At 40.9% G+C, this 23,087-nt stretch overlaps 1 protein-coding gene across 5 annotated transcripts in view; it reads right to left on the reverse strand.

The window, feature by feature from the left end:
* Positions 1-23,049, reverse strand: part of LIN9 (lin-9 DREAM MuvB core complex component) — a 64,776-nt gene extending 41,727 nt beyond the window's left edge. For 3 of the 5 annotated variants that reach the window (XM_073899862.1, XM_025878125.2, XM_025878124.2), the window contains exons 1-6: positions 22,971-23,049; positions 16,110-16,142; positions 13,917-14,011; positions 12,547-12,651; positions 2,369-2,502; positions 1,178-1,303 (exon numbers count right to left, since the gene is read on the reverse strand). In XM_073899862.1, coding sequence (XP_073755963.1) covers positions 1,178-1,303; positions 2,369-2,502; positions 12,547-12,651; positions 13,917-14,011; positions 16,110-16,142; positions 22,971-23,049 — 572 coding nt within the window. Of the gene's footprint in view, positions 1-1,177; positions 1,304-2,368; positions 2,503-12,546; positions 12,652-13,916; positions 14,012-16,109; positions 16,143-17,233; positions 17,330-22,143; positions 22,361-22,970 lie in introns of those variants that run through there. The other 2 variants (XM_025878126.2, XM_073899861.1) reach the window with 2 other exon arrangements.
* Between the last annotated feature and the right edge of the window lie 38 nt (positions 23,050-23,087).

The raw sequence follows: 23,087 nt of genomic DNA on the forward strand, positions 1-23,087 counted from the left end.
AATGTGTTAGAAAGATAACACTGCAAAAGGAAAAGTCATTTCACATGAAAAGTAATTTTCAGAAAACAACACATTGGATAGATTCACTTGATTTTTCTTTCTGGGGTTTTGTTTTTCTGAGATAGCATGTGTTTTTATTTTATTGAAGTATAATAGACATAGAACACACTCTGTAACCTTCAGGTGTACAACAGTGTGATTCAATATTTGTATATATTGTGAAATGACCACCACACTAAGTCTAGTTAACATCTGACACCATATATAGGTACGACATTTTTTTTCTTGGGATGAGAACTTTTAAGATCCACGGTCAGGAACTATATATAGTATTATTAACTATAGTCATCACACTATCAGCAACATGCCAAGACTTACTTTATAAATGCAAGTTTGTACCTTTCGATGCCCTTCACCCATTTCGCCTACCCCCTCATCCCGTTTTTATATAAAGTAAAATACGTACTTCTAAGAAGGCTTTTGCAGTAATAAACGGCTTTTAAAAAGATAATAACAATCTAGGGATATCCTGAGAGCTTCATTAAATATAGCTGATTCCTGAAAAACATGGATGTGACCGCCCACATCCACTTATACATGTTTTTTTTTTTGACAAATGCAGTATGGTACTGTAAACACATCTTCCATTCCTTATGATTTTCTCAATACCATTTTCTATTCTCTAGCTTACTTTATTGTAAGAACACAGTATACAATACACATGACATACAAAATATGTGTTATTGACTGTTTATGTTATCAGTAAGGCTTCCAGTCAATAGTAAACTACTAGTACAGGTTTTGGGGCTGTCAAAAGTTTTATGTAGATTTCTGACTGTGCAGGGTTGGTGTCCCTAACCCCCATGTTGCTAAAGGATCAGCTATATTTTCTAGTGCATTCTTAAATATTTTTTGGAACATAGTGGGGCATAGATAATGTAAGAAAATTATATGCAAAGCCTGTAATTTGAACAAAAATGGAACTGTACATTTAATTGTAAGACGCATAGGTATAAAAAGGACCTACATTAAAGCTAGTTAACCGGATATATTTAACATATAATTATTCTGAAAAGTTATCTTTCAGAACTAGTCTTTGTGAAGATGAAAAAGAATCAAGGTGGTAATTATACAATTAACTTACTGATTTTATTTTAAATAAAAATATTATTTTTACCTCCGTGGTTTTCCCATAAGTCGCCTGATTTTTCCCCATTCTACTCTTGTTAACTTTCTTGTTTTTAAATTAGGAAAGGATTCCTTCAGACACACACAGAAATCATTATCGCCTTCAAAAAGTGGTCTGTAAAACAGAAATAGTATTTTAATGGTTAAGACACAATGAGTTACTTCAGAGGCATAAATTTCAAAATATGCTTTCCAATTTTCAACATTATACTAATCATCAAATGCTCTTTCACTTCTACCCAGAACATATACAAAAGAGGCACAAATTCAAAGTGCTAAAACTAAAAGTGGCATCTGTGAAACAACCAATGTGTATAAGTGACTCAAGAAATATTATCTGTGCTAGAGATTCAAGGAGACACTGATTTTTGTTAAATCTCATGTATGAGTATATCCTAGTATATTCTAGCACTGTCATCATATCCACTGAGGATGAACAATGTTAGCTACAATGTATCTTTGTCCCAACACCAAGGAGTCCTCTTTCAGATTAAATCAGTTTTAGAAAACTGGAAGACTTGGGGCGCCTGGGTAGCTCAGTCAATTAGGCGTCTGCCTTCAGCTCAGATCATGATCCCAGGGTCCTGGGATCGAGCCCTGTGTGTTGGACCGCCTGTTCAGTGGGAAGCCTGCTTCTCCCTCTCCCACTCCCCCTGCTTGTGTTCCTGCTCTCGCTATCTCTCCGTCAAATAAATAAATAAAATCTTAAAAAAAAAAAAAAAGACAGAAACTGGAAGACTCTAGAGCATTAGGTCACGATCCCAGGGTCCCGGCATCAGGCTCCCTGCTCAGTGGGGAGTCTACTTCTCTGAGTCTACTTCTCCCTCTCCCTCTCTCCCAGCTCGTGCTATCTCTAAAATAAATAAATAAAAATCTTAAAAAAAATAAAAGAGAAAAACGTGTCTCGTTTATTACAATAAGGGAGCTTTGTTCCAGGGTATCTCCACTCCATGGTCTTTGTAAATTATAATACAGATTATACTTTCATTTGAGTTTTCACAAAAACGCATAACCACTTCTGAAAGGAGGAAGGGGAAAAGCAAACTATGAGGAACAGAAATGGATCAAAGTAGAATGAAGAACAGAAAAAAGAAATTAGGAAAAAAAAAAGAAAACAGACCTACAGAAAAGAAAATAGCTTATACTGTTTGATATCCACAATGTAAGCCATGATACATACTTATCTATATTTGAGTAGAACCATTCGTATATGCACCATTTATGTGCTTTGGGAAGCTTGAGTAGGTTACGTAATCGAAAACCAATCTTCTGTGAGGCTTTCTTATCTGGTGTAGACATTGTTGCCGTAAATTTCTATACAATAAAAAAATAGAGATTAATTACAGGTCCATCATGCAAAATTGAACATCTATAACATCGAATACATTTGTAAAAAGGTAGATTATGGTTAAGTACTCAAATATTCAATAACACAAAATTTTTTTGTCATTATTTAACGAAATAAACGTTCTGATTATTTCTTACAAAGTTAAAGTCTCCAGTTTCATAACATATTCTGACAAGAAAAGTGAAAACATTTGCCTCCACCATGTTTGTACTGAGGTACAATTTCAATTTATGTAGGAAGAAAATTGTGACAGAGAGACAGAGAAAATGCAAGCAAACAAGCACTAGGCCCAGGAGGTTTCACCAGTGAATTCGTATCAATCACAGCACCAATGCTATTAAAATGTTTTAATTCAATGAAAAAAAAGAGCTTCACAATTATTTTTATAAAGACAGCATAAGCAGATAAAATCTACCGAAGTATAATAAAAGAAAATCTCAAAAAAACACTTGTTTGCATGAATTTTATTTTTTAAAGATTTTATTTGTCTGAAAGAGAGCGAGAGCACCCATGAGTGGGGGTAGGGGCAGAGGGAGAGGGAGAAGCAGACTCCCTGCTGAGCAAGGAGCCCAACAAGGGGCTCAATCCCAGGACCCCGAGGTCGTGACCTGAGCTGAAGTCAGACACTTAACCGACTGAGGTACCCAGGCCCCGTGGCATGAATTTTAGAAAATGCTTGGAAAGATTCTCCGTGCTCATGGATTGGAAGAATTAATACTGTTAAAATATCCATACTATCTAAAACAATCTAAAATTCAATGCAATCCCTATGAAAATTCCAGTGGTATTTTTCACAGAAGTAGAACAATCCTAAAATTTGTATGGAATCACAAAAGATCCTGAATAGCCAAAGAATGTTGAGAAAGAACAAAGCTGGAGGCATCAAGCTCCCTAATTTCAAACTATATTACAAACTATACTAATCAAAATAGTATCATATTGGCATAAAAACAGATACACAGATCAATAAAACAGAATAGAGAGCCCAGAAATAAATGCATGCATATATGGTCAGTTAATTTACAACAAAGGAGGCAAGAATATACAATGGAGAAAGGACAGTCTCTTCAAAAAATGGTGGTGGGAAAACTGGACAGTCACATACAAAAGAATGAACTGGACCACTATCTTACACCATACACGAAAACTAGCTCAAAATAGATTAAAGACTTGGGGCCCCCGGGTGGATCAGTCACTTAAGCATCCAACTCTTGATTCTGGCTCAGATTATGATCTCTGGGCGTTGAGATCGAGTGCCGCATCAGGCTCCATGCTGGGCACAGAGCCTGCTTAAGACAAGATTCTCTCTCTCCCTCTGCTCCTCCCCCTCTCTAAAAAAACATAATAAAAGAATAAATTAAAAAAATAGATTAAAGACTTGAATGTAAGACCTGAAACCATAAAATTCCCAGGAAAAAATGTAAGTGGTAAGCTCCTAGACACTGGTCTTGGTGATGATGTTTTTGAATATGACACCAAAAGCAAAGGCATCAAAAAAAGAGAAACAATTAACAATTGGGGCTACATCAAACTAAAAATCTTCTGCACAGCAAAGGAAATCAACAAAATGAAAAGGCAAACTATACAGAATAGGTGAAAATATTTGCAAACTGTATATTTGATAAAGAGTTAATACCCAAAATATATAAAAACTCATGCAACTGAATGGCAAAAAAACCAACCCAATTAAAAAATGGGCAGAGGATCTGAAGAGACATCTTCCTGAAGACCTACAGATAGATGGCCAACAGGTGCATGAAAAGGTGCTCAACATCACTCATCATCAGGGAAATGCAAATTCACAATGGGATTATCACCTCATACCTTTTAGAATGACTAGAATCAAAAAGATAAGAAATAACGAGTGTTGGCGAAAATGTGGAAAAAAGGGAGCCCTATGCACTATTGGTGGGAATGTAAATTGGTGTAGCCACTGTGGACAACAGTATGGAGGTTCCTCCAAAAAATTAAAACGGAACTACCCTATAATTCAATAATTCCACTGCTGGGTATTTATCTGAAGCAAACAAAAACACTAACTTGAAAAGATATCTGCACCCCAAAGTTCACTGAAGTATAATTTATAATAGCGAAGACATGGAAGCAACCTAAGTGTTTATCAATGGATGAATGGATAAAGAAAATGTGGTATATATATACATTCACACACACACACACACAGGAATATCATTCAGGTATAAAAAAATGAAACCTTGCCATTTCCGATAACATGGATAGGCCTTGAGGGCATTATGGTAAGTGAAGTAAGGCAGAGAAACACAAACACCAAATGATCTCACTTAAATGTGAAATCTAAAAAACTTCCCCTGAAAAACAAAACAGACCAAAAACAAAACAACAACAATCATACACAAACCAAACTCATAAATACAGAGAGCAGACTGGTGGTTGCTGGGAGGGGGGTGAAATGGGTTGACAGGGGTCAGAAGGTGCAGACTTGCGGTTATAAAATCAGTAGGTCGCGGGGTAATGTACAGCACGGCGACTATGGCATATATTGTATGGCATATTTAAAAGTTGCTAACAGAAGAGATTTTATTTTTTATTTTTTTCAGAATAGATTTTAAAAGTTCTTATCACAAGAAAAAAATTTGTAACTGTGCTGACAGATGCTAACTATAGACAATGTGGTGATCATTTCACCATGTACACAAATATTAAATCATTATGTTGTACACCTGAAGCTTATATAATGTTATATGTCAATATTATCTCAATTTTTTAAAAGCTTAAAAAAAAGGTACCAGGGCACCGGTGGGGCTCAGTCAGTTAAGCAACTGCCTTCGGCTCAGGTCATGATCCTGGAGCCCCGGGACTGAGTCCCACATCGGGCTCCCTGCTCAGTGGGGAGTCTGCTTCTCCCTCTGACCCTACCTCCTCTTGTGTACACTCTCACCCTCTCTCCCTCAAAAAAAAAAAAAAAAAAAAAAGGTACCAGATAAACATCATCGGAACATCAAAAGAATACCACCCAATCAAGTGGAATTTGTGTCAAGAATGCAAGGGTGGTCCAGTATTAGAAAACTATTAATATAGTCTGTCATTATTAATGAATAAAAATCATGTGGTCACCTCTACTGGTGCTAAAGATACTGGATAAAATTCAATATTCATTAACAAAAACTCTCAACAGAATTAGACAGAATGACTGAAAGTACGCAATATACCAAAAGTTAAATGATACAGTTAAAGCAGTGCTTGGGGCAGGGGAGGCAGGAGAGGGGTTAATTTATAAGGTAAATGCCTATATTAGGAAAGGACAAAGATCTCAAATAAATAACCTATTCCTCCACATTAAGCTTGAAAAAGAAGAGCAAAGAAAACCCAAAGCAAGCAGAAAGAAGAAAATAAAAATTAAAGCAGAAATAAGTGAAACAGAAAAATAAGAGACAAAATGAGGAAACCAAAAGTTCTTTTTTAAAAATATTTTATTCATTTGAGAGAGCGAGAGTGCACGATAGAGAGAGCAGGGGGAGGGGGAGGGGCAGAGGGAGAGGGAGAAGCAGACTCCCCGCTGAGCAGGGAGCCCGACATGGGGCTGGATCCCAGGACCCTGGGAGCATGGCCTGAGCTGAAGGCAGATGCTTAACCGACTGAGCCACCCAGGTGCCCCCAAAGTTCTTTGTAAATATAAACAAAACTGATGGACCTTTAGCTCTACTGACCAAGAAAACAAAAATAGATGGATACTTTTTTTTCTTAAGATTTTATTTATTTATTTCAGAGAGTGAGCGAGAGCAGGAACACAAACAGGGGGAGTGGGGGTGGGGAGAAGCAGGCTTCCCGCAGAGCAGGGAGCCCGATGTGGGGCTTGAACCCAGAACCCTGGGATCATGACCTGAGCCAAAGGCAGACGCTTAATGACTGAGCCACCCAGGCGCCCCTAGATGGATACTTTCTTAACCTGTAAAATTTATTTCTCCTCATTCTAATCCAAGTCATTATCATATTCAATGTTAAAATACTAAAAACATTGTCATTAAAGTGAAGAATGTGACCAAGATATTGACTATCACTACAATTTTTTAATGTTGTTTTGATGGAATTATCCAATAAGAGGAATAAAAACTGTAAAGGAGAAAACAAAACCATTATTTGAAGGTGATATGACTGTCCTCGAAAACTCAAGAAAACAACTGTAACCATTTAAAATAGTACAGAATTTAATAAACTGGGCAAATACAAAGTTAACATACAAAAATCAGTATCTTAAAAAACCACTACTTTTCTCTGTATAAGTGGGAACTATTTACAGACAATAAAACAGAAGAAATATCCTGTTTATGAAAGCAAAAGTGACAAGCACAAAAGTATTAAATACTCAGGAATACACTTAACAAATATTCAAGATCAACATGGAAAAATATTTTAAAGTCTACAGAGGGACACTGAGGCTTGAATAAGTGGAACTAAAACCAGTTCTTGGACAGAGAGTCTCAATGCAACAAACATGTCACATAGCATAAATTAATTCATAATATTAGTGCAATGCCAAGAAAAATCCCAACAGGATTTTTTTCCTAGTCAAGTTGATTCTAAAGTACCTACGGAAAAATAAATATGCAAGAATACTTAGGAAAACCTAAAAAAAGGATATGTAATGTCTTAGCAGACATTAAAACATTGTATAAAGCCATGTTACAACAATTTGACACTAGCACACACAGAGACACATTAGACATGGATAGACACAAAGTCTAGAAATAACCCCAAATATACGCAGGAATTTAGCCTGTGATACAGGCAGCATTTTAAAGATTTTTATTTTTATTTGTCAGAGAGAGAGAGCGCGCACAAGCAGGGGGAGCAGCAGAGGGAGAGAAGCAGGCTCCTCACGGAGCAGGGAGCCCAATGCGGGGCTCGATCCCAGGACCCCAGGATCATGACCTGAGCCGAAGGCAGACGCTTAACAACCGAGCCCCCAAGGCACCCCTACAGGCAGCATTTTAAATCAATGTATAAAAGATGGATTACTCACTCAATGTTATCAGGACAACTAAGTAGTCTTCTGGGGTGGGGGGGAACACAAGGTTGCCCTCCTTATTTTAATATTGGGTATTTTCATAAAAAAATAAAAAGTTAATTTTTGCCTCTACCAATTCTCCACATCTACCTCCCTCATTAACTGGTAACTACTGGAATTAGTTTGATTAGTCTTTTAGATCTTTATAGACCTTTCTTAAAATTTTATATGTGTATTCATAGAAATCATCATTCTGTAATTCAGTTTTCATTTAAAAGTCTGGTTTTGAGATTTGGCCATGCTGATTGATTCAGATCGATGACAGATAGACAGACTGCAATATTTTGTTTCTTTTTTTTTTTTTTTTAATATTTTGTTTCTTTATACTGTTATATATTATTCAGCCTTACGGTACTGTAGTTTATACATTCTTCTACCTATGGGCATTTAAGTGGTGTCTAAGTTTTTACTATTACAGACAATTATCCAGAGATACCTCAGTCCTTATTCCAGAATAAATTCAGGATGGATTGAAAATTTAAGTATTAAAAAAAATGAAATAAATTTGAGTGAATTCAAAAAGTACAAATTTTAGACAAGGAAGATCTCTCTGAGTAAGTATAAACCCAAGAAGTCATAAAAGGAAAGACAGTTTTATCTGACCCTTAATTTCTTTTCAATCCTACATAGTAAAAATACAGAAACAAAGTCAAAAGACAAACTACAAACTGAAAAAAATTACAACCAATTTAAGGAGTCAAAGGGCTAATATTCTTAATTATAGAATGTTATAAAATTCTTACAAATGAATAAGAAAATGACCAAGAATCTAACAGAAAATAAGAAAAAAAGACAAACAGTGTACAGGATAGAAATCGTTTTTAAACATACATGAAAAGTACCTCGACGTCACTCATAGATGAAATGCCACCCAGGGGCGCCTGGTGGCTCAGTTGGTTAAGTGGCTGCCTTCGGCTCGGGTCATGATCCTGGGGTCCTGGGATCGAGCCCCACGTCCGGCTCCCTGCTCAGCGGGAAGCCTGCTTCTCCCTCTCCCTCTGCCTGCCACTCTGCCTACTTGTACTCTCTCTCTCTCTCTGTCAAATAAATAAATAAAATCTTTAAAAAAAAAAAAAAAGAAATGCCACCCAGAACCAGGGTGATGCTATTATCAGATTGGCAACAATCTAGATGTTTGTTTATATACTGAGCTGGCAAGCATTTGGGAAAACAGGCACTATGATGTATTGTTGGTAGAAAATATAGACCAGGGATGCCTGGGTGGCTCAGTCGGTTAGTCATCTGCCTTTGGCTCAGGTGATGATCCCAGGATCCTGGGATCAAGTCCCAAATCGGGCTCCATGCTTAGCAGGGAGCCTGCTTCTCCCTCTGCCTGCCACTTTCCCCGCTTGTGTTCCCTCTCTCTGACAAATAAATAAATAAAATCTTTAAAAAAAAAAAAAAAGGAAGAAAATATAGACCAGCACAATGTCCTTGGAGAATAATTTAAAATGTTTAAATGTGTATATCCTATGATCCAGCAATTCCACACTTCAGGCATCTGTCCCAGAAAAACACTTGCACATTTATACAGACGTGCTTGGGGTGTTCAGTACAGCATTGTCTGTAATAGTGAGAACCTAGACGCCACTTAGATGCCCACAAGTAGAAGAATGTATAAACTAAGGTACTGTAAGGCTGAATAATATATAACAGTAAAAAGAAACAAAATATTGCAGTCTATCTGTCATCGATCTGAATCAATCAGCATGGCCAAATCTCAAAACCAGACTTTTAAATGAAAACTGAATTACATATAAAATTTTAAGAAAGGTCTATAAAGATCTAAAAGGCTAATCAAACTAATTCCAGTAGTTACCAGTTAATGAGGGAGGTAGACGTGGAGAACTGGTAGAGGTAAAAATTAACTTATTTTTTTATTAAAAGCCTTTAGCTTTGGAAAAATTTTGAATTTATAGTAAAGTTGCAAAGATAGTACTGAGTTCCCATATGTCCTTCACCCAGCTTTCCCTAATACGAACATCTTACAAAACCATGGTTTGTCAAAACTAAGAAACTAACAGTTACAATACTATCAACTAAATTACAGACTTTATGTGGATTTCTTCAGTTTTTCCATTAACGTGCTTTTTCTGTCCCAGAATCCAATTCAGGATAGCACACGCTACTTTAAAAAATTAACTTTTTAATGTAAAAAAAAAATGTGTGTTGGGAGTTGTGTAGCATAAATAACAACCAAATTATTGTAAAATATCATTATCAGAAAAAAGTGCTATTTTTCTTTCTATTGAGTTACTGACCCAGATTTTATTTAAATAGGGTATTAGTGGCTCATTGGCTATATAACTGTGTTAAAGATCCCCTTCTATGAATATATAGTAGTATCTTCCAAAGTTTAAATGTAAATATCCTTGTGGTAGCAATCACACTTTAGGGGTTTCTTCAACAGACGGAAAACAGAGAGTCACTGGTACAGGGTTTCTTTTGGGGTGATGAAGATGTCCTAACATTGGGTGCACAAGTCTGTACATATATTAAAACCACTGAGGTACGCTTTAAATAGCTGAATCGTATGGCATGTGAATCATATCTCAATCAAGCTGTTAGGGGACGCCTGGTTGGCTCAATCAGTTGGGTGTCTCTTGCTTTCGGCTGGGGTCATGATCTCGGGGCTGTGAGATGGAGGCCCCGCAGCAGGCTCCGTGCTCAGCGGGGTATCTGCTTCCCCTCTCCCTCTGCCTCTCCCTGCCCCCCCCATGCTCTATAATAAATCAATCAATCTTAAAAAACAAATAAATAAAAATAAAGCTGTTAGGACAACAGAAAAAAAGAGGCCCCGGAGACAGGCTGCAGGTCATTTGTGTGTCAGCCTTCACTTCCGAGCTTTGGGATCGGGAGCAGGATACTTCCCTGTGTCTGTTTCTTCAGCTGAAAAACGGGAAATAGGAGCATAGCCTAGGTCATCAGGGTTGCTGAAGACCAAATCAAAGCCATGTATACACAGTGCTTAAAACAGAATCTGGCACACACTAAGTACTCAGTAAAAGTTGGTTTTTACAATTAGTCAGCTCCAGACAGGGCTCCTTAAAGAAACCCACAGAATCCAACAGATTGAGACTAGAAGGGGAACAGAACAAGCCATGTCGCATAAATGAAGATGGAAAGAAACAGGTATATTAAAAGAAGAAAAGAGAAAACTCATAGGATATAAAAACTTTTCACATATTTGAAGGAGTCTCGTATCATGTTTGTCTTATTTATATCTGCTCCATATGGCTCAGAAGTAGAAAGCACTTTGTAAACTAGCTCTAGAAGGAACGATGTGCCTGGGGGAAGGAGGGTGGACAGAGATGGGGCAGGATGGTTTCACAGTCATAGAGACCAGTTTTCTGTAGGTTTGAAAATTTTCCTAATAAATAGTTGGAGAGGAGGGGCTGTTGGGCAGCTCAGTCAGTTAAGAGTCTGCCTTCAGGGGCGCCTGGGTGGCTCAGGTGGTTGGGCGTCTGCCTTCGGCTCAGGTCATGATCCCAGGGTCCTGGGATCAAGTCCCGCATCGGGCTCCCTGCTCCTTGGGAGCCTGCTTCTCCCTCTGCTTCTCTCTCTCTCTCTCTCTCTCCCTCTGTCTCTCATGAATAAATAAATAAAATCTTTAAAAAAAAAAAAAGAGTCTGCCTTCAGCTCAGGTCATGATGATCGAGCCCCGCATTGAGCTCCCTGCTCAGTGGGGATTCTGCTTCTCCCTCTACCTGCCGCTCCCCCTGCTTGCGCGCTCTCTCTCTCTGACAAATAAATAAATTCCTACTACTGGGTATTTACCCAAAGAAAACAAAAACACTAATTCGAAAAGACAGATTGCTATGTTTACTGCAACATTATTTACAACTGACAAGATATGGAAGCAGCCCAAGTGTCCATCCACAGATGAATGGATAAAGAAGATGTGGTGTATATATACAATGGAATATTATTCAGCCATAAAAAGGAATGAAATCTTGCCATTTGCAACAACATCGGTAATGCCACAGAATATAATGCTAAATGAAATTAGTCAGAAAAATACCATATGATTTCACTCATACATGGATTTTAAGAAACAAAACAAAGAAAAAAAATAGACCAAAAAAACCCAGACGCTTGAACACACAGGTGTTTGCCAGAGGGAAGGTGGGTGGGGGAATAGGTGAGAGAGGTGAAAGCAGTAAGAGTACACTTATCATGGCACCCCTGGGGGGCAGAGTAAGTTAAGAGTCCGACCCTTGGTTTCAGCTCAGGTTGTGACCTCAGGGTTGTGAGATCGAGCCCCCGTGTTGGACTCCATGCTGAGCTCAGAGTCTGCTTGAGATTCTCCCTCTCCCTCTGTCCCTACCCACCCTGCTCTCTCTCTCTCTCAAATGAATACATAAATCTTAAAAAAAAAAAAAAAAGAGAGTGCACTTATCATGATGAGCACTGAGAATTGTTCAATCATGGTACCATGCACCTGAAAATAACATCACCCTGTTAATTACACTTCAATTTAAAAAAAAGTTAAAAAACTAATGAGAGGAAATCAAATAAATTAATCTTTTACTGAAAAACAAATGCCAAAAATGAAAAAGAAGGTATGACTTCATGCTCTATAGTTCGTTTCTTCCTTTGGGTAAGAAGTCTTCAACACACTTTCCTCAGTGATATAGTAAAATGTTCCCCCCCCACCTCTCATTTCTATGCAAAACTCCAAACTGATTCCCTATTGCCAAATCAACCTGCTTAAAGTCCACTCTCCCCTCCACGCTTAAAAGTGTGCATTTTTAAGACTGAGGACCGGCTTTCTACTCCCGGAAAAAGTCCATCAATAAAATAATGGCCTTTCTAGGTAACTAATATAGGAGCTGAGCTGGAGCACTGACTTAAGAAAAAGAACTTGTGACTCAAAATGTAACAGAAGAATAAAAAATAAACCTTATTACGCTGAGCAATTTTTCACTTCCTTTCACATGGAACAAAACGCTGGTGACACACATACCTGTGGGACCATTGCAACTCTCTGGTTTCTTTTGGGTGACCTTGTATTTATCTGTCTGTCATCTTCATCAGAAAAGAGTCGACTTCGTTTTGAATTTCTGAAAGGCTATGGTAGAAATTTGTTTAGTTAATAAAAAGACTGAACAGTTCCCATTTTTATTCCAAAATACAATTCTATACTTGGGAGACAAAGCTAATGCTGGACTCTCAGCAGCCTGGAAGGATAAGGATGCGTAATACAAAGTACACCAAGCTTCGAATACAAAGAACCTTAGATTTACAAAGTAGTACATATTTAAGCAATTTGTTTACAATCAAAACATCTAGCTGATGACTAAATGAAACACCTAGCTGACGATTAAAACTGGAACCCAAGTATCCTTAGCATCCCTGAATGGTGACGAGAGGAAAACAAGTTCTGGAAATTCCAGTTCTCATTATGTTAGTGCTTGGATTAATAGTACTTGGGTGTATCACATGCTGTGTTGGCCACATGGGGCTGCGATGGACAAAGTTACTAGATCACTCGAGAGAGTCAATCTCAATGTATAATAATGCACTAGATGCACTGTCAAAAATTGTTAACTGAATTTCCATCTGTGAATAAAAGTACAAGACACCTGTCACAGGTATTTGGTAAGTGACTGTAGCCTAAACTAGGCTGCAGAACCAGAACCAACTTTTGTTGAAGTACCCAAAGGACATTGTTCACTAAAGGGTCTGTAATATGAACAATTTACAGTCCACCCTAGGTTTAGAGGCCTCATTCAGGCAGAAGAACAAAAGAAATAATATCCCAATCATACCAACATCCTGTTTCAAATCCTTCTCCACCACTGCAGACAGACTTGCATGCCCAGTTGGAAGGGAGAGGTAGGTACAGAGGGCTAACAACATATGGGCAACATCCAACCGGGTCAAGGCTAGAGGTACTGACCCTTGAAATTAAACCAACCAAGAGTCTTAATACTCCACAGCCCTGAAAGAAGTCCCTTCTCCCCTACACGTACTTACCCTTGACCTATACAAGATTTTATTATCTTACCACTTATTTATACATTTTTTGCAGGGACCAGAACCATATGAAATTTTTTATATTCTAAATAAAGGATGATTTAGGGTTGTTAGAGTTTTTTTTTAATCCTGTCTAAAGAAACCACAATTACTTAACAAATGCTTACTGGTGACCAGATTATCAAAGGCTCCAGACTAAGTATGATCGTATACTACACTCAATGACACTTAAAGACTCAAATGCTTGGAGTCGGGAAGAACCTTAGGAAACTCTTACTGTCCTGTAAGAGCTGCGCACGTGACAATCATACAATTTAGCTATCATATTCTAAAGAGTAAGAAAAACTAATTCCTTACCATCTCCACAGCGGAGCCCGTATTCCTGCCTTTCCAAACAGGTGTTTTTTGTAAAGAGCTGTATTTTTCATTCCATGTGTTAGATAAGCTTCCCTCTGTAATAAGTAATTATTACTAGTAAGATTTAAGTTTAGTTCAAAGGATTTTATACAATGAGCATTGTCTTTTTATTAATAGCAATATATCTGAAATATTTACCAATATGGAAAAAATATACTGGCCACAGTAATTTTGGTTTATTACAAATGAGAAATCTCTTCTGTATTTTTTTTGTCAAACTCTACATAATTTGACAAGGCACTGCATCGTGAAAGTATTAAATTCTCATATTAAAATATGTGTGGTTTCTTTCTTTGTGTTTTTAGTAATTCCTTTATTCTAATTTGCTAAGGAGCTTAAGTACAATCTGATTGAAACAGTGCAGTGGAAAAATGGAAAAAGCTTCTAACCTTGAATTTAGAGTATATTTCTAAATGTTTCCTGCATCAATAAGTGAAGCTGTGGATATACAAAAATAAAATGTGTGGGTGTTTCTGTTTTCCTTGATTCAAAGAAATGTCTTCAGAGTTGTATGCAACCAGAAAAAATCCAATCAAGTAATTGATTAGACGTATTATAAAAATACAGAACGGTGAGTTTAACTTTTATAAAAAGGGTATGTTTGTGTAGAGAAAGACATAGAAACCTGGGATGAATACACACAAGATAGTTATTTTCATTTCTTCTAGCTGCTCATCAGCATTTCCTAATTTTTTTCTGTAAGAAATGTATCACTTGTATAAGTCTTTTTTTAAAAAAAAAAGAATTTTTATATCGGGAGGAAAAGAATAACGGAATACGTTTTCAGATGTACATTTTAGGTACAAAAGGAAAGAGGTGGACCAGGGTTGATCCTGCTAGGCAAATAAATTAGGGTAGTCCTGGAAGGTTAAGTTTTCTCAAGCCAGGACTTGATTTGGTAAATCACCAATCCAAATCACCAATCCAAAGCACAATACAGTAGCTTTAAAAAAACTAAAAGTACTAGTGAACTTTTGAGCATAGCTTGGTTCCAGACTTACTTACTTAGTAGAACCCTGCTCAAGCAAAAAATCAAAACAAACTACAGTAAGAGGCTTGGTCTAATGTACTTGCAGAAAGAAATCAAGATCAAGGAATATGTATAACCCTGTTCTTAGGAAAAGAAAAGTACTGTCATTCTTTCATATCGAGAGACTTGCATTATTACTTAGAAAGCAGAATTCCTAAAAATATAAACTTTTATTTTTTTTTTTTAAGTAGGCTCCACACCCAGCATTGAAGCCCAATGTGGGGCTCGAATTCAGGACCCTGAGGTTAAGACCTGAGCTGAGGTCAAGAGCCAGCCCCTTAACTGACTGAGCCACCCCAGGTGCCCCGCTAAAAATATAAACTCTTAAGCAAAAATACCGCTGAGCACAGCTGTTCAATAAATGCTTTCACTCTAGTAAGATGTCTGCAATGTTAGTTAAAAAGTTCCTGGAGGGGGACACCTGGGTGGCTCAGTTGGTGAAACATGTGCCTTCGGCTCAGGTCATGATCCCAGGGCCCTGGGATCAAGTCCCACATCGGGGTCCTTGCTCAGCGGGGAGCTTGCTTCTCCCTCTGCCTGCTCTGCCTGCCGCCCTCCCCACTGGTGCTCTCTCTCTCTCTCTCTCTCTCTCTGACAGATAAATAAAATCTTTAAAAAAAAATCAAAAAGTTCCTGGGGTTTGGGGCACCTGGCTGGCTCACAGGGAGTGTGTGACTCTTGATCTCAGGGTGGTGAGTTCAAGCCCCACATTCAGTGTGGAGATTACTTAAAATCTTAAAAAAAAAACAAAAAACAAAAAGTTCTTGGGGCACCTGGCTGGCTCAGTTGGTGGAGCGTGCGACTCTTGATCTCCAGGTGATGAGTTCAAGCCCCACACTGGGCAAAGAGCTTACTTAAAAAATTGAAAAAAGAAAAAAGTTCTGTAATCAGTAATTCTCAGGGAAAAATTTTCTTAATAATTTCAACAACCAAGGACCAATTCTCCTAAAACAGCCCATGAATTTAAAATTATCATCAGTGAAAACCAATACTTAAAAGCTATACTGAATCCTAACTTAGACAGAAAAGACTATACCCAGATCAATTTAATGAACTAAATTTCTAGCCTATGCCATATCTACAGAATCATGCTATGGTCTTACCTTTTAAACTGACAAGGGCTTTTGCTGAAGAGCCTGCAATTAAAACAAATCAATATTATTTCATAATCAATGTGAGAGAAAAAGAACTTGGCTACCAGGTGAGAGTGACCCGTCTGGTTTTAGTGGTGCTGAGGCTGAAGTGACGGTGGAACGTGCCATCAGAGGTAAACAGAGGGCCGTTCAAGCTATCGGCCAGAGGTCCCATAAGGTAAGGAAGAGCTGGAGAGAGATATCTGGGAGTCCTGTTGAAGCGAGAACCAGAGGCCTCTCCAAGAGAGGGAAGGGGGAGAGCAGGTGCAGAGAGATTTGGCATCCACATCCAGAAGTATTCGGGTGCTGGAGAAGGAGGAGAGACAGGGACTGATGTTTACTGAAGCAAAGGTCGGAAGCAGTAATAGAGCAGAGAGAAGAGAAAGTGAAAATCATCCAGGGGCGCTGTGGGTATCAGGCAACAAAGTGCCTAGGAAAGTCTAGAATGCAGATGTGTGCAACCCTTCAAGACACAAGCTGGAAAAGGGAGTTCAGAAGAGTCAGAGGGGCTAGCATACCGATGGAGGGGTTCACTGCCTAAAACAAGCCTCAGTGTATGTTAGAATAACTAGGAAGCACCTCACGCATGCAGAAGCTGTGTTATTAATAAAGGTCCTCGGGGGTTCCATTGCAGGTAACCCTCAGGCCCACTCTGAAGACACACTGGGCTACAGGCCCTGGTGTGAATAAAGGATGGGATCTAGGGGTGAGGGGAAGCAGGAGAAAATACAGGAAAATACATTTTTATGAGACAGGGAGAGCACTAAATTGAAAATCTCAGAATTGAAGATGTATATTGCAAAGAAGTCCAAGTCATTTGAAAATAATAAAGGACGATCTCTCTCACTTACATGTGGCATCTTAAAACAGGAACCCAAAACCTGAACTCCTAGATACAGAGAATGGACTGGTGGTTGTGAGAGGTGGGGGTTGGGGGCATGGACAAAATGGGTAAAAGCAGTCAAAAGGTACAAACTTTCAGTTACAAGATAAATAAATCCCGGAGATGTGCCACAGAGCACAGAGCCCACAGTTAACAATGCTGTATTGTATACATGAAAGGTGCTAAGAAAGGAGATCTTAAAAGTGCTCACCATAGGAAAAAAAATTGTAACCATGTGTGGTGATGGGTGTTAACTAACCCAGGTGAGGCAATCATTTCACACACATCAAATCATTATGCTGCACACCTAAAACGAATACAATGTTAAATGTCAATTATAGCTCAACAACAACAAAAATTAACAGAAAAAAAATCCTTTCTACACTCCAAAATAGAAATTATTCACAGAATTCTACCTGAGTGAAATCTCCCTCTTTAACTTAGAAAAAAAAAACAGTTTAGAACACGTTTTTCTTTTATTATAGTCAAATTATTTACATATCATCCCTCATTTTTAAAATTTGCTTTATTTTAGGGGCGCCTGGGTGGCTCAGTCGTTAAGCGTCTGCCTTTGGCTCAGGTCATGTCCCAGCGTCCTGGGATCAAGCCCCAACTCGGGCTCCCTGCTCCTCGGGAAGCCTGCTTCTCCCTCTCCCACTCCCCCTGCTTGTGTTCCCTCTCTTGCTGTGTCTCTGTCAAATAAATAAATAAAATCTTTAAAATAAATTAATTAAGAAAGTAATTTGGTTTATTTTGGAACCAGCTAGTTCTCATCTCAGTTACTGTGACATCCATTTATGTTTGACAGAATATAATCTAAGATCAGGCAGTAGTTGTTTTCTGAAAGGCTGGTCATTTACCTGCACTGAGAAAAGACAAATTTTTAAATGGCAAGTTCAAAATGTGTGCAAATAACTCTAAGGAGCCAATCCATTATGGTATTTCATAAAAACACAAATATACATAAATAAAGGATGATTCCAGGGGATAAAGCAAGAAAGAAGAATACGAACCAGGTAAAAAAATCAGAGAAGACAGATTAATTCTCCTTGGTGTTCAACAGAAGCAGCCATGATTTACAACTCCTATAAATGGACAACAGACTTTAAAGGAGAAACAACGAGAATGTACTGCGGTTCTGGCTATGAAATATTTTTATGCCACTCCGATCCCTAAACTTCAGCTGACTTTTCCTCTGCAGGGCAGGACGAGACGCTTACAGAACAGACAAGCCATCAACACCAAAGCCACCCTTGCTCTCACTCTACTCTTGCATAGATGTGGAGACTGGGTAACAGGACATCTGACCGGCCTCCAAATGGCACAGTGGTTTAATGACCAGTGGAAGTAGAACTGTGGGGATGAAGTGGGGGAGAGAGGCCACAAAGTCTAGCTAAAAGGCCTCACATGGAACACAACTGGGAAGCGGCTAGTGGACAGGGCACATGGCCACGTAGTTACCAGAGAAATACGGCTCACTTTAGAAAAAGTGGTAGCATCCACTCATCCACTGAATATGTGGAGTGCCAACCGCACCCCCCAGTCCCTGCTGTAGGCCCGCGGCGGGGGGGGGGGGGGGGGGGAGGGACAAGAACATGCAAAAGAGCCAAAGTCCCCACGCCCATGGAGTTTACATTCTAGGGAAGGGAGACAAACAAATGCGCACATTGAGTGATTATGGGGTGGGGGTGGTGGGGGTGGTAAAGCAGTATAACAGGAATGTGGGCCGGGGTTGGGAGAGGGAAGACTATTTTTCTAAGAGGTGCTCATGAGTAGCTTCTCTGAGGGTGATATTTGAGCAGAGATCTGAAGGAAGAGGTGTGAGCCGCAAGGATGTCCATTCCTGCTCCATGAAGGCCAGACTCTGTCCTGGGGATTCTGACCCACCACTTTTAACCCTTTCTCTGAGAGGCTGTATAGCATAGCGGTCAAAAGCACACATGGAGACTAGCTGTGTTTGAATCCCGGTTCAGCCACTTTTTGCTGGGTTACTTAAGAAATTTACTTTACTTCCCTGTGCTGCTGATTCTTATCTGTAAAATGGGGATTAGACAAGTTACCATATGTTAAAGTGCTTCGAGAACAATGCACATAGCACACGGCTAATTTTTAGATCATGCTTATTGCTACCATTACTTTGATCAATCAACAACAAAGGCTCCACTGAACGCCTGCTACTGCACTATTCTAGGGGCTGGGATTACCTGAAGGCCAAGAGAGAGCAGAAGGCCTCTGCTCTCTGAGAGTTTACACTCCAGTGGGAGGAGACACACAAGAAACAAGTACATGAAATGACAATGATGCGTGGCAGTTGTCATAAAGGAAACAAACGAGGGGATCTCAGTCGGGGGAGTGGTTATTTTACACAGGGGAGTGAGGGAAGGCTTCTCTAAGGAGGTAACATCTAAAAAGGAGTAGTCTTGAGGGAGCAGGTCAAAGCAACGAGTCTGGGCAGAAGAATTAACAGGTAAAAAAAAAAAACAAAAAAAACCTCTGAGATAGAACGGCTGGAACATTCAAGGAACAGGGAGAAAGGGCACGGTGCTTAGGGAGTAGCTAGCAAACGAAGAGGGCCATGGAAAAGGGTCAGAGAAGCGAGCCAGGTGTTATGCATGGAACAAGAAATGCAAGCATGAAGCAAAACAGAAATGGTACCTTCTCCAGGAGGCTTCTAGCCAATCACGTGAACAGATGTAAAGCTGCAACTGTGACAGGTGCCACCAAGGAGCTCCATGGTGGTAGGAAAAGATTTAATAAGAAGATGTAATCTTTGTCATGGACAGAAACTAACTTTCTAAAGAAGCTTAAAATGGGATCTGAAGGGTAAGTAGCTATCAACTGCAAGCAAGGGGAAGCAAGCGCAGTCCAGACAATGAGAGCAGCGTGTGCAAAAAAAAAAAAAAAAGAAAGAAAGAAAAAGAAAAGAAAAGAAAAAGAAAGAAGAAAGCCTGGGGAGTACAGGGAATGAAAAAGGCCAAATTTAGCCCAAAGGGACAGGATGAGAGGAAGAGTGGTACAAACTGAAGCCGGAGAGGTGGAGTGCGGCCAGAGTCCAAAGGCTCTTATGTCTACTAAACTGTTCCAAGCAGCAGGATGACATGTACACATTCTGGAAGGCCGGCTCAGGCCACATGTAGACTGGAGGGTGGGGGCAGGCCGTGGGTTAATGGTGACTGGTGCACAGGAGCGTCACCCTGGCTGGGGCAGGAGATGGTGAGAAGTAGGCAGATCGAGACATGGAGAAGGTAAAAGTTACAAGATGTAGTAAAGGCTTCAATATGGGACATGGAAGACAGGGAAGGGCCAAAGCTAGCCTTCAGGTTTCAGTGAACGCACAGTGGAGCCGTTCATTAAGACAGGAACCCCTGGATTATGACGTAGGTCTTGAACCCGTGAAGTCCGAGGGGCCACTGAGGCATCTAAGAGGAGATGTGAAACAGGCAAGGGATACTGAGTCTGCGAGCTCAGAGGAAAGGCCTGGGCAGAAGAGAGCCTCCGATTCCTCATACACAAAGTCCAGCTCCTAAGAGTACTTAGTCGACTGAAATGAGCACTCAGTGAGCAAATGCGTATCATACGCTTTGCACAGCATCTGGTTCACAGTAAGTACTCAGATGGTAACTTTTATCACTGATAACGTTATACCGGCTATTGGCTAATTCACAAGCCAGCCCCTTTGACTAAAATTGGCAGAGGAACATACAGCTATTTCCAGTATCAAACTGAAATCACTTTTCCTTTCCAAGACTCTGCTCCAGGTTCATAAGGAATGCCTCTTATCCTACCTTCGATTCCATATAAATCAAATTTTTACATATACCCGATATGTAGCTCTATGTGACCAACGAAGTAAGGCAATTCCTGCTTTCAACAAGTTGTGGTCTAGCTAAATAAGACCTACACCACACAAACACAGGTGTACTCCCATATACACCCCAATGGACCAGAGGTGTCACAAAGTAATATAAATGGGGCGCCTGGGTGGCTCAGTTGTTAAGTGTCTGCCTTCAGCTCAGGTCATGATCCCAGGGTCCTGGGATCGAGCCCCGCATCGGGCTCCCTGCTCCGCGGGAAGCCTGCTTCTCCCTCTCCCTCTCCCCCTGCTTCTGTTCCCTCTCTGGCTGTGTCTCTGTCAAATAAATAAATAAAATCTTAAAAAATTTAAAAAAAAAAACAACAAAGTAATATAAATGTCAGTTATATAGTTTGAGAGTGTAGCTGGAATTTGAACCCTACTGTGAGTCCCAAGTCTCTACAAAGAACCATAGTAAGTCCTCAATAAATGTTTAACAATGACAAGCAAATATTCCAAATGACAGTTAAAAGAAAGCCACTTAAAACGTCTGTCATCTCAACAGAATGACCACAGTAATCAAAATAACAGGTCTAGTGGGTGTGACTTCTAAGCTGTGATAAAACATCTTTATTCTAAAGATAGCACAGATTTTCAGATGACAAGCATGTTGTGTTTAGTAGGCCCACCCTTATTTGGGGGCTTCTGAAATCACAACTGTGTTGGCCAAACAAGAAACAACAAAACTCATGGATGGTCCAAGGATGTGCCCAGTCCAATGTGACCTCGTAAATTTCAACTAATGAAAATACAATTTAAAATTCTGTTCCTCCGTCACTCTAGCCACATCTGGAGAGTTCTGCAGCCCTCGTGGGTGCCTCGTGGCTACCCTCCTGGACATTACAAAATCCATCAGTATTTCCATCAACCAGAAAATTCTACTGGAGCCTGCTCTGCTCTGGTCTAGAACAAATTTAAAACACAAACTCTCTTCGCCAGTTTGGTAAGTTGAACTTTTCACTTTGTAACACATTAAGGATACATGACCCCACAAAGAAAACAGAGTTGGCTGTATGTAGCTCTCATTTTAAGAGTGTCTATTTGCCTCCAGCTTGCACAGTTGGATTCAGCTGTGATCGAGACTTTTGTTTTTATTACGCTAAGACTCACAAACGATAGGCACACATAAACCTAGAATAGTGAGTGTGGATCAGGACCCTTCTGCAATTAACTCAAATACCTGCCTTCTTCCATACTTTGTACAACACTGTAAATTACAAAATTCCGCCCTGTCGTGCTTAAACTACGGAATTGGTGCTTGCACTTACTAAACACGGGTGAGTGTGCAGGTCAGAGGCGGCAGGGTGAGCAAACCCCGTCAAGGCAGGCGATCGCAGGGGTGGGTGTCAGGCAGGGCACCGTGTGTGCATGCTGCGATGCTCTCAGCCATGCAGAAAGGTACCCCCATGATTCTGAAGGCACCAACGCACACCAGGAAGTCTGCGGGCTGGGGGCTACCTGTACACTGGGGCGCCCGGCCTGGATCCCCCCCGGAAAGGTCCACAGCCACCTGTGGTCCCAGGAGAAGGGGCCAGCCCTTTGACACGGAAACACTTCCAGGGGTGGACACAGCGGAGGGGGGGTTGGGGGGGAGGACAGCGGGGATCCCGAGCGCCTGCAGAGGCAGGAGCCGCGACAGGACGCGACGCCGGGCCCGGGCAGCCCCTCCCCGGCCCCCGCCCCGCGCGGCCCCGGCCGGGCGGGTTACATAACCCCGCCGGGCGTCCCTCGGCGCCGGGCGAGCGGGGCAGGCGGCGCGGACGGCCCCCGCGGTCCCGGGGCCGCTCCTCCCCCACCCGGCCGGGGGCCCGAGTCGGGCCGGGACAGCGGCCCCCGCCTCCGCCGGGCGCGCGCCGGGCCCCCGGGCTTTCGGTTTCCGGCCCCGGCGCTCACACCACCCCAGAAACCAGCACACAGACACCATAACAAAGGCGGCGACGCGGCGGCAACCCCGGAGTGGGAGCACCGGGGGAGCGCGGCGGGGCTGGCAGCCGGCCCGCTCGCCCGGCGGAGGGCACGGCTGCCCGTCCCGGCCGGCGCAGCCCGGGGGCGGGCGGCCGGCCGCAGGCGGGGGGCGCTTTGAGGTGCTACTCACTCTCGTCAGGCAACTGGTCGAGCTCCGCCATCTTGAACGAGCCGCGCCGCTTTTTCAAAGGCTGCCCGCCGCGGTGCATTGTGGGGCGGAGACTGTCTTTGCGAGGGAGGTTCGAAT

Source organism: Callorhinus ursinus, unplaced genomic scaffold, assembly GCF_003265705.2.
Source record: "Callorhinus ursinus isolate GAN/ISIS: 27379988/994484 unplaced genomic scaffold, GSC_fseal_2.0 scaffold13, whole genome shotgun sequence".
Classification (NCBI taxonomy): Eukaryota; Metazoa; Chordata; class Mammalia; order Carnivora; family Otariidae; genus Callorhinus; species Callorhinus ursinus.